This window comes from Pyricularia pennisetigena (genome assembly GCF_004337985.1).
Source record: "Pyricularia pennisetigena strain Br36 chromosome Unknown Pyricularia_pennisetigena_Br36_Scf_26, whole genome shotgun sequence".
NCBI classification, from domain to species: Eukaryota; Fungi; Ascomycota; class Sordariomycetes; order Magnaporthales; family Pyriculariaceae; genus Pyricularia; species Pyricularia pennisetigena.
The window spans coordinates 1-12,494 of NW_021940938.1; the positions used below are offsets into that span (position 1 = coordinate 1).

A 12,494-nucleotide genomic window follows, 5' to 3' on the forward strand; every position below is an offset into this window, starting at 1 on the left:
CCAATATCCAATAATAACAAGTATCGGTTAACAAATCTGCTACTACGTTATTTGATACGTATGACGAAAATGTGCCTGCCTAACTGCCTATGGTAGGTGCAGTTTGCTAGGGAGCATGGACGTGACGTTAAAGGGTTCAAAAACAATTGAAGCCTTTTTTTCCAAGTGCCAGTTTTGGCTTATTTTGTAAACGTGCTCCTGGGTCTATTATTAGATATTACCTGGCCCTTAAAAGAAATAATACTGTAATTTGTGAATTGCTTTCGAGTTCGTGTTCAAGATCACGAGCTGGATCGTTAACTGCCTACCAATAAGCCGAAAGAGATCAACCCAACACCATCGCCCACAAAGTTTAATAAGTTCGCACAGCCGAAAGGAGTGCCCAAATGTTTGGACGACCACCTGTACTCGGATCTGCAAGGGGGGCGCTTGGGTTCAGGGGAAATTGCAGCTTGAGCATTGTAAGACTGTAGAAAAGAAGCTGTGGGAAATAGATAGGAAATAGTTGGCTGATATTTGTTAAGTCTAATATTTTGTCCCCTATAGTAAGTATTTAATTTTGATTTTTTTGGTTACCGCGGCTTACACGTCCAATTGTTTTTTGTTTTGACTGGAACTAGCAAAAGGCGTTAAAAACGGGGCTACGACCGGTTCCCAATCAGGTTTGTCCCCGAAGACTCGGCTATCTCCTTACTTCGTGACTATCGCACTCTGTTCTATTCTTCTGGTTCGCTAGGGCTAAAATCTACCAATGAACCTGAGCATATTATTCTTCATGGTAATCGCCTTGCTAATCCCCGGCGCCATCAATTCGACGCCGTGTGGAAGCCCCGGGTACTGGTGGAACTCAAACTCAACGCCGGCTTTGGCCAGCGCGGTCACAAACCTGACAATCTCGTCTCGGAATAAGTCCAGCCCCCCTACGTCCACAAACGTCGGCGGCAGGCCCTGCAGCTTATCTGACCCAGCCCGCGCTGGTGCCGCGTACACAGAAACGTTTTCGTCCGTCCTTTCAGCTCTTGCCTTGCCGCCCGCGTACGCTGTCCATGCAATTTCATTGACCACGTAGTTCCAAACATGATAGCGGTGCTCCGGGTCATCGATCGACCCGGCCGTGCGGTCGTCTAACATAGGGTACCGCAGCGCCAAGCCGGCCGGCAGCGGAAGCTTTTCTGAACTGGCGAGGCTTTTGTCATAAGCCATTAGGGCAGTACCGGTGGCAATTCCGCCGCCCGCGCTCATACCAAAAAGAACCACGCGTGCCGCATCAATGCCGAGCTCTGCGGCATGCGTCTGCACCCACCTCAGCGTAGCGTAGACGTCCTCCACGGCCGCCGGGGCTGGGTGCTCCGGTGCGAGGCGGTAGTTCGGCATGAACACCTGGCTCCGTGTCTGGATTGCCATATCGGCGGCAAAATCCATGTTGCTGTCCGCGTTTCCCATGATGAAACCGCCGCCAAAACAGAATATGACTGCACGAGCCGGTGGCGCTTTCTCTGCTGCAGGTGTCTCGGGGATAAAATGCACAACCTCTATTTGGGTTCCATCGGCAGACCTGACGTTGTGGGAGCGTGGTTGAGTGGAGACTGATTGATGGGGGACGCCGAATATTTCCGGGTAATGGGATGCGAATGCGTCACGGACGGCAAATGCATCCCGGAGTGTACCCATGTTTGGGGCTCCTTGCCAAATAAGCCTTAATTCAGGGTCTACCTTCAGTATAGGTGCTTGCGAGGCCATTCTGGTTATATATTTGAGCGAGGTTTTGGTGTGGAAATTTCTTCTAGATTATCAAAAAGTTTGAGAAAAATTAAAACATGTGCAGCGGACTCACCAATTTTTGTATTTTCTACAAAGCCTGTTTTGTTTGGAACACAATTCTGGTCTTCTTAACGTCCCAGTTTTGGGATGTGCTTATTGTGTTGCTTTTTACAACATGTGATCAAACATACTCTGGAAAGCCTGAAAACAACTCCAAATTTGGTCCTATTGTTTTCGCCCTGTCAGCTGTGTCAACATTTTCCCGCACATGCCTTTACCATCCATGGTGATTTGTCAACACAGTGTGGGCCCAGATTTGGGTTTGACCAAAGGCCCACACTTATCCCGCCCTTTAACCGCAGTTCTAAATCACAGACAAAATTTGTTATCGGAATGGGCGCCCGGGTCATTCTTTTAGTAAATCACTGGTAAGAAACATTCTATCTAGTGCTACATATGAAATTGACTATCTAAAAAGTATTTGGATCGTGTCCATGCATCAAGGTGTTGGGTTGTGATTTGGTTGTAATTCAACAACAAAAAGTGTCAAGACAAAAAACAAACGGAATTATTTAGTAAGCTACTTCAGCGGGGTGCTTGCGACATCTGAGGCGGGGCAAGAAATGAGTGGACAGGGTTGTGAAGTGAAGAGATAGGGTTTCCCGCATTAGAATTGGGCGACTGAAGTCCCAAGGCCTGGATCAACTGGGCAAGCTGAAGAAGAACATCGGCGTTTATTGGCGTAGGATTGGCCGGCTGAGTTGGTGACTGAACGCGCGATGTCATATCATGAAAAGGGGCCGATGAATCTGGGTTCAGGGATGCTGCGCGCTGCTGTTCAACCGCGTTGCTGATGAGGCCGACGGACGGTGATCGGCTCTCAAAACGGCCACCATTGCGCTCAACTTTCATATATCTGTCCTCGGCCTCTACCGCGGCATTGTAAATACTCCTGTCTGCGATTTCCTTCGACCACAATCGCCGAATACAGGCTCGCGTTTCCCAAGACTTGCTTTCTTTACCATCGATGTCCCATTTAACAAGAATATAAGTAGTAACTTTGGTCCACTTTTTAACCACGGTCGGATTTATGCCTTCCACGTCATTCCCGGAAATGGTGGCCGCAACGGGTTTCCAAGCAACCCCATAAATTGCAAGTATATGGCGCCTCGTATATTTGTATTTGCCCTGATCATTCTTGACATCTCCGTATCTGTTCCGCTCGTTGGAGACTTTCTCGTGTTGATATTTGGTCTCCTTATCGTCGTCGTACGATGCAGGGTAGGAGATGTTTTCGATGCGATACCTTCCTGCATTTCTCCCGCCATATCTATTAATAAATAATCCACTCCTACCATTGCTATACCACCCGACGGTTTTGATATTCCCATCCGCGACTATTCCAGGAAAGATATGCAGTGGCTCTTCGTCATCACCACTCTTGTCTTCATCTAAATCTATTTCTATACTTGGGAGTGGATTGTCGTTGTTTCCATTCGAGTTTTGCCCCTGATCTCCAGGAGCGCTTCGCCCTGGATCTTCAGAAGCGCTCTGCCCCTGATTTCCAGGAGCGCTTTGCCCTGGATCTTCAGAAGCGCTCTGCCCCTGATGTCCAGGAGCGTTTTGCCCTGGATCTAGAATGGCGGAATCAATGTCCATCCCGCCTGACGACTGTTTTCTTTCCTTTTGATTGACTGTTTGTATTACTTTATCGATGTCAAGTTGCTTCTTGGTGGACTGCTTTTGCACAGAGCTAGAGGCGCGATTGCCTGTTCCGTCCTGCTTTTTGTCCGTTGGAATGGTGGGAGCCATTGGTAATGCACTATATGTAGAAATGAAGTAAAAGGGTTTGGTTTGGGAATTATCCTGCAATATATTTATAGTCCTGGTGAGATTGCTTAATGGAAGTTAGGGAACAAACAGACGCCCCAAATCAGCCCAAAATCTTGTTTGCAATAACTTTGAAAGCTGGTCCAAATTTGGTTCTTAGGTTCAAGGGCCGAAATATGCCCTGTATACCATGCTTGGGCTCTAATTTTGGATTTCCCAAAAGTTATCCTATTCGCGGCCTTGTAACATTCAACGCTTTACTTGGAGACATTTTACGGCACGAGTCCCGTTTCACGTTGCGTCTTTCTACAGTGCTGTACAGTGCACTATAGCCAGACAAGCCTCAAATGTTCCATACTGCACACCAGCCTCCTTTTCTATATTATTAAATGAATGGAACCTAAATCTAGGTCTTGACTAAGCTCATTATCCAACATATTGCTGTCCCAATATTCCAAATCGACGCCCGCTATTTAGTCTACATACCTTGTTTCTTTTTTTCCTTTTTGCATTCACCTAAGCCGCAATTTAGCAAACAGGTCACTCTACTCCCTAGTCTCAAATGTGCATTGGGTTAAGCCAATTAGTGTCCCAAGACGAAAATAAGGCCTAAGGCCTAGTAGCTTGCAGTTAAATTCGGATTACTGAAATGTTGTTAATAGCCTCAAGTAGCATTAGACCGGGGCCGCATTCTAAAGATTGAACGGCTCTGTTGAAAGCGAAACATACATTAACGTTACATACTGTATAACCGCACCATGCTGACAAAGTATAACTAACTATCGAATGCGCTGTAGTCCAGTAGCAAAGTCTATCTAAATAGTAATAGGATTTCAATCGCCAGGGCGAACCTTGGTTTACCTAACCGCTTTCAACTGGGGTATAATTTTACCACCAGTCAAAGCTTATGGGCTTGGTATAAGCATTCAAGGGGCAAAAAGGAATAAACGTCATATTCAAATCTTCAGAGGATATTGTAACTAAAAAAACTTCTAAACTGCGATAATCCTCTTTTCCAAGCAGTTTACGTATAGCGAGCCTGGGACACTGTAGGACTAGACCTATATTCCAGGAGCAAATAATATCTGACAACCTTTTAGTCAAACGGGTTTATCACTCAAACGTCAGACGTCCAAGCCCCAGGCAAAGTCGCCGGGGCCAAAACCAATAGGATACCCAATATTATGTCGTCCTAATATCGACAACTAGCAGAATGGAATATTGGACCAATAACTTATAAACAAAGCAACCCAAACTCCTGGCCTGGATGATAACTTTATAATACAAAGTCACCCAAAGGAACTAGCACCGTGAAAAAGACGGCGATCCGGAGGTCTGCTTTACACACTCTCCTTTGAGGATAATAAGAGTTGCCTGTCTAAAACTAGCGTCTTACTAACTAGGCTTTTTTGCTGGTTTCGCCGTACGAATATGTGGCGAAGGTGTAATTAACCGGAGATTGGTGAGGTTGTTGATGCCCGAGTGTTGCAACTACTCGGGGATGGTGCGTTCGATCTCCGGAATCTTCCGATTTGTATTTGATTCGGCTGAGAGAATTGAAGAGCTTCGGCAGTAGCAAAAATTACTGGTTCGGTAAAATTCTGCTGTGTATGTTTGGCGGTATCCTTTGTTGTACCCCCGCTCTTTCTTAAGCAGCGTCCGTTATTCCAGGTGCAACAAAAGAGCACCTTCATTTTGTGGGTTACTAAGGGAAAAAGCATGCAGTAAATGAACGTTGCACGACAGAATCGTGGGCTCTTCAAAGAATTATACAGGTTAGTTTCCCTAAACTAATTCCTGCCTTTTAGCCCAATTTTGGGGTTTTATCACAGCAAACACACAGAAATTTTCATTTTCGCGTCACAATACGGTACTGTTGGTGGTTCTAGGTACTCTATTATCGGCAACCCTGGATATTTGGTGCTATTTTTGTGGGCCACCTCCAAAACAGCCTCAAATGAAAATTACACTGAAAACCTTGGCTATTTTGGGAAAGGGATCCGCCGAATCCAATGCTCAACCCAAGCGGTTTCGGGACACATTTTACATATTGTGGGACAGGTGCCCTGATTTCCAAATGTCCCAAATGACGATTCGAAGTAGATAATTGGGAGTCTTTGATTGTTTGGCCTAATGGGGTCCCACGCTAAAATGTTACAAACACGTAAAGCCCATAAGATTGTTTGCTCGGGCAGCATCTTCTACAGCAATACGTTGCCCTGCAAATCTTCTTATCGTGCAAAGATCCAAAAAGCGTTTACATATCTAATATCCTGTTTTTTACCAATGATGCCGGCAATGCAAAGCAAACTTCCAAAAACTCTAATGGTCTTTGCCATTCTCACGTCCGTCATCGCAATCAGCAACGGCGCTCACACGTCTGCCAAGGTTTTGGCTGTCCGTGACGGCCCCGAATTCGACGCTATGCGCGCGGCGGTTCACGAAGAACTCTACCAACAATTATCGAAACACATATAATTTTCGCTATTACTGCATTATCAATACTTCTAGCGGCTATATGCATATTGATCTCTTGCATCATACGTTTCCGTTGGTGATCCCTTGGGCTAAGCCCATGAATGACGTGAATGGCGGCCAATATACCTTTTTTGGGGCCTCATTGAGGGACTCAATCAACTCTTATATATGATTTTCCGTAAGTTTAGGCAAATCTTTACACAGCCAGTTCGATTCTGCTATATGATTATAATCGGGCTATTGGAAATAATGTAGTTTATCTGATTTGCATCCAACTCTACATGGAATATCTTCTTCAAACCATCCGCTTTGTCTAGGAATTGGTCATGATATATACCTGTTACCAATAGTTGTCTGGGCTTTCCAGGCATAAATTACAATCATATCCCAGATTAGGGGTTGGTTGTTCAATGCTATGACTACCAAGGACGTGTTTTGGTCACAACCCCCACAAGTCCTACGTTGTCCCAAATGTTGTCAACCTGGAGCTACGGGTGATTTGATACAGGGTCAAGCTCGGAGACAGAAATGGGGAATCTGGCGGGTGTTTACTGCGACTAAAACCAAGTTGCAAGCTGGTAAATGTGATTATCAGCAGGAAAAGTCTGTGTAAAACGCTAGTTGCGAGTTAAAAAAGGGTAGATTACGTATTCAAACAGGATAACAAACAGTGAAGAGCTTTCATAGTACTCAAAGCAGAATCCGTATAGCCGTTTGTCTGTTCCGGGTCTCCGTCTTTCTTTTTCGCTGTGTCCTTTGCACTTCTGCTTTACGACCAATTTAGGTTTAAAGTAGTAGCCAAGGCGAAAACTGGCAACTGGCTGTGTCCATTACGTGGATTTGGGAAAGAACAATTATTCGCGCCGAACAAGCCTAGTTCCGGGCGTGTGTAGCCATGTTTAATCGTGATTGTGCAGATATTCCACTGGCTAGGTGAACACAGCGCAGGAATTCCCAGGTAGAGATAAATGAAAGCCCGGATAAAAGATTCTTTCATTACTTAAAACCGAAGGTCAAAAGCGTAGACGAGTTTTTGGAAAATGTCGGTTAGTTTTTCGGATTATGTGGGCCACATTTGTCACCTCGCAATAAAAGTATCGCTTTTCGGTGCACTGCCTTTGGTTAACTACTTCCTAACTGTGTTTACTCACGAAACAAAATAGCTTTCTGGAATATTGTTTAAGCTAGAATTCTAACAAATACTTTTCTCGAGAGAAATAACGAAGCACCATGGGAAACAGTTTTCGGTCCGTCAAACTAGCTGTTCGTCCAAAAAATGTAGCAAGCATACACAAATCCCAAAATGAAGTAGCCGCACGATCATTTTTCACTTTGCCTTTCGAAGGAACATTTGAAAACATCGGTAGGGCCTATTGCCTGCTTCACAAAGCAAATTATAAGATCCACTCCGAAAAGCTGTGTCCAAGTCCTAGACTTAGGCATATGGTTGCCAGTTCAAGGCTACTTGTCATTGTGAGAAAGGAGCTTGCCGGCGTCAATTATAACGAGAGTGGCAGAGTCTGCTAAAGCAGCGGAGGACCAGAATCGTCAGGGGCTTTTGGGAGCAAGCAATGAGATGATAATTTTGACCTGCAAGCGCATTCTGTTTTGGAAGCGATATGAGGGGGAGACCAGGCCGACGTAGGACATTGTTTGGTAATCTCCAAAATCACCTAAGTGTTTGGATACGTTCAAAACATGACAAAAGGGATAGTGACAGGCGAACAGAAGCAAACCCTGGCGGGTCATCCTCTCATTCGTACTGTAGCATTTGACACCTCCATGCCATTCTCCATACCAATACCGGTCGTATAAATTTAAAAAGCGCCGTTCCTGCCGCAGAAGCAGCCGCTGAATGCAGGTGTGAGGAACAGCGAGAACAACAGCTTTACGGGCTTGATCGCGATAATGCTTGGATAAGTTGTGGCGAAACGCGTGTGCTGTGGCTACCACATGAGTTTATGCCGTCGGCAACGGCGGCTTGGGGATCGATGATTACCATCGGCTGCATGTCGGGTCAGGTTATGTTCCTTAAGTTTCGCGACGTCGAGGCGCCCCCATAATCTTTGGGAAGGGCACGGGCGGATAGCAGATGTGAGGACGTTGTGGCGCCATAATTTTAGCTGGTTCTGGACCGTGGTGTATACTGTACTAACGTTGGGTAACGTGGATGTAAGTACCCTCCCTGGCCAGGACAGTACCCTGGCCACTTTTCCTATACCACCCCATTCTTAACTTCAATTGCAACGCCTGCATTGCTTATTTTACCTCAATGCAGTCGGAGCCCGACCCTTTGAGGCTAGCTCCAGGTGCATTACTTTGCCATTGAAGCCGGTAGACCTCCGGAAAAGACACCTTTCTGCAATTGAAGTCGACCAGCGGGGTCTGCATCGCTTCTCATTCGCCAAAATTTTCGTAATAAAGGGCTGTTGATGCGGAGCCCATCGAAAAAAGCTTGACGGAATCCAGCCATTGCGACGAAAAAAGCCCGGAACGCGGGGTTGGACGAGAATCGAATCCATCTTAGCTACGGGGGTTGCCCTCCCTCACCTCGGTATGACCAAACTCTTCGCCAGCTTGGCCACACACTAATGTGTTGTAATTCGCTACCAACCCCACGCCAGTGCAAGGGCGGCTTCCGTGTACCCCCATGATGCGTACCCCCGAACAATGTGAACCAAAGACAAAAAAGCCCTAACACTACAAATCGTTGTACATACTGTACAACTCACCCTATCAAATGGTTTTTGGGTTGGGTCCCAGTAAATACTTAGGGATTGGCAATACCAATAAGGCAGGAGTTGGGAATGAGAGGAGAAGTAGGCGATAATTTTGACCCTCATAGCAAATACAGGTACATACAAGGGAGGGAAGGGAGCCTTTCCGTCCTACACGTACAATGTATTGCCTCAGGCATGTTCGATAGGCTGAGTCCGCCAAGGGGTGTCCCTGTCTGTACCTATTCGTCCACGCCTTGTTAGGTTCCGCGAAAAAGGGTCCAAATTTGGTCTTTGGTGATCTCTGTGATAACAACCTTGTTGCCTCTGGTTGATGTTGGTGAGGTGCAAAAATAACCCATTCGGCATTTTCCAGGGATGCAAGGTGCACTTTTCCACAACTCCTGACCAATGGGCGAGCCTATTAGTTTTCAGATGTACCACATCCGCGGCTGCAGAATCGAATTGTGACATCGGTGGCCGACCTAGTGTGGAGCAAACAGCCGACTTTTTGAATGAAGAATGTACGTCCCCACATTTTGTCCTTTCCTCTTTCGCATGCGGTCTAGGCACAACGCCTAGTGTTTCGGCCCCATTATCTTTTTGCAACAATCCCAGTCACGTCGAAGAAAGGTGGGAACGCGAGGATCGCAACGTCTTTTTGCTGGTCCCAACCTTTCGGTTCTTATCACCAACTTTGCAACGTTCGATCCCCTGCGGCGAAGTAGCATTTGGCGGATATCAGCCACAACTCCACTTTTTCGAATCGTGTCACCAAAACTTCTTTTTCCTGCCCAACACGGCAACCGCTTCGGCATCACCGTATGAGATTTGTACTGCGTCACCAATTTCACGCCAACCCCGAGGCTCTGAGTCGAATGCCCATCGCCGGCATCAAGATAGCACCAGTCCAACCTCATCACAGAGACAAAAAGACACCCAGGGTCGTGATTTAGAACATCACTCGCTGCACCTATTTACATCACATCACCAACATCTTGACCCTGTTCTAGTCACGTATGAGCAAAAATTTGCATTAAATCGTCAACATGCCTAGCGCATGGAGACGTTGCAATGTGACGACCCAGCATGCCGCTAACGGTAAAATCCTGGGGCTGTAAATCCCACATGGTGCTGAACGCGTACACGTTCCGCGCAATATGTCAAGGGTCTAGAGCATTATCAAATTCTTTCATCTGCCCTACGGGGCGCATGGCGGCTAGGTGTCTAGAGCCTTTTCTGCCTATAGAGAGTGTTTTGAACACAAGCAGTCGAGACGACATAAAGGCTACTGATTCCGCGGTCACAAATTTCAACTGACCGCACCAACTTCATTTTTTTCTGAAGACTCTATGATGCAAAAGAATATTTACATCAAAATCCCTCTGTAGCAAGCGAGCTACAATAATGATCATCTCTAAAACGTCAGTCTGTTTCCGAGGCCTGTCGCGCCAGCTATTATCGGCTCGTTTCATCAGCACAGCACAAGCTCAGCAATGCAAGCGGCCAAGATACGCCAACTTCGAAATAACTCAATATTTCAATCGAATTCACCTTTCTCCTACACAGCGAATCTTCTCCGTCAGCAAACTCACATCTGTTCAACAGCTAGCCTACCTCACCCTTCTCAAGAAGCACCATCTTGTCAGCGTGCCTTATGAGAATCTTCAGGCTCATTACTCCTGGCATAAAGGGCTAGGGGTTTCGCCGAGGCGTCTCTATGAGAAGATTGTCCGCCACCACCGCGGTGGTTGGTGCTTTGAGACGAACCAATTGCTCAATACGGTCCTCCTGTCGCTGGGATTCGACGTCATACTGGCAGGTTCACGAGTCTTTGAGCCCTGCAACGGCAGATTCGGCGGACTTGTGCATTGTGTCAATATTGTCAAGATCGGTGGCGTGCAATATTTGCTCGATGTGGGCTTTGGTGGATACGGTCCACCCAAGCCTGTACCATTGCTCGAGGGAACGGAAGGCATTGAACCGAACGGTCTACAGCACATAGGGTCTCGAGCGGAGATGCGAGTAGTGAAACAGGCGATTGCACAGCAGGTCGATCAAACTAGGCGGCTATGGGTATATCAGTTCAGGAGTGGCCCTGATGAGGAGTGGCAGCCAACATCCTGTTTCAACTCGGATTTTGAGTTCCTGCCCGAGGATATCGAGATCCTAAACACGCATGGCATGAGCCGCACATGTTTCACATCACGTGAATTGTTGCTTCAGCGATTCACAACATCAAATGAGCCCCTAGTTGCACCTGGGAGAACGAATATGAAGGATGTCATGGATGGCGAGCTGGACGGCTCTATTGTGCTATATCAGAATAGGTTGAAATGGCGGAGGGAAGGGGATTTGAAACTGAGCCTTGAGTTCCGCACTGAAGCGGAACGTATCGAGGCTATTCGGTTATATTTTGGAATTGTCCTTGATAAGGAGGAGTCGGAGGGAATCAAGGGCACTGCAAGTGAGATTAGGGGTTCTTGGTTTGGAACAGCTTTTGACCAGGAGAAGATTTAACTACAGCCTATTGTATGCCTTGCACCCATCATCATGGCCTCTTCTGATCCTACTTTAGCGCGAACTGTCGGAGTCAGTTTCTGTATTCAAGCTGTTGCACTCTCAACGCACTTGTGGGAGATGGAAGACGGGTTATGTAGGATGAAATTCGCCGCCTGATCCTGGTCTAATGTTATTTTGAAGCGTTCTAGCTCGTTCTCAAAATACCAATCCCACCGTGAAGATGCAGTTTCTNNCCCCATCCCATCTCTCTCACCTGTCATCGCCTAAGTTTGGCTGTTTGTGAGGCAAGGACCAATGCGAGTTTGCAAGGGGTTAGCAAAAAAAGCATGGATGCAAGGCCGATTTCAAGTAGACGTACCTTGCAAAGTCAAGAGGGCGGCTCAAACATAAAGGGCAACAATAGACCCACGTGCAGATATGATCCGTGATTATTTGACCTTGAATGACATAGTTCGAGTGATGATGGGTATCTGCACTGGAATATGAGGAATGTTGAAAACCGTCATAGGCATACTCTGCTGAGGTTGTGGTGCCTGCCTGGCCTGAAGCTGTGCTCGAGACGCCGCCATCGTCCTGTTCGTATGTAATGGAAGACTGTGTTTTTTGGCCTTCCCAATTAGGACCCGATGGTCTAATCTCGGCTTGAATTGGACATGTGCGGCTTAGGTCTTGAGTGCTGGTGGCGATGGACCCCGGGATTTGTTTCCTGAATTGAGCTGCGTCCTTGACCTCTTTCCGATTTATCAGCGCATCTTCCATAAAAGAAAATTTAAAAATCACCATGAAACAGCAGAAAACATGTACAAACTTTCACGATATTTCCGCTGCGCAACGCGGTTTTGGATGCGTCTTCTCTCTTTGGGATCTGTGACGTGACACCAATCATCCGGTTTCTTTGCCCTCGATAATGACGACATGCTTGAAAATGCTTGGGCTGTTTTTGAGATCAGGTAGGGCTTTGAAGCTGAGCTTTCAAGATCACAGTCAATCCGAGTGCAGCTACTCGACCTTTTGAGCATGGCGACCAGCCAACGCTGGTTTTCAGAAATTTTATCATTTTATCATTTTATTCAACATGGTCATGGAATGGTGATACAGGGAATGCGACGGGAGGAACATAGGGAGGATACATAGGGAGGATACATAGGGAGGATACATAGGGAGGATACATAGGGAGGATACATA

General features: G+C 46.6%; 2 protein-coding genes across 2 annotated transcripts; one reads left to right on the top strand and one right to left on the bottom strand.

The window, feature by feature from the left end:
• Positions 1–738: 738 nt before the first annotated feature.
• On the bottom strand, positions 739–1,740 carry PpBr36_11431 (uncharacterized protein; the record flags this gene model as incomplete). The annotated part of the gene is made up of 1 exon (XM_029898531.1): positions 739–1,740. The coding sequence occupies one exon, from the start codon at positions 1,738–1,740 to the stop codon at positions 739–741; it is 1,002 nt and encodes a 333-aa protein (XP_029743145.1).
• Positions 1,741–10,193: 8,453 nt separating this feature from the next.
• On the top strand, positions 10,194–11,306 carry PpBr36_11432 (uncharacterized protein; the record flags this gene model as incomplete). The annotated part of the gene is made up of 1 exon (XM_029898532.1): positions 10,194–11,306. One exon carries the CDS (start codon positions 10,194–10,196, stop codon positions 11,304–11,306), a length of 1,113 nt encoding a protein of 370 aa, XP_029743147.1.
• Between the last annotated feature and the right edge of the window lie 1,188 nt (positions 11,307–12,494).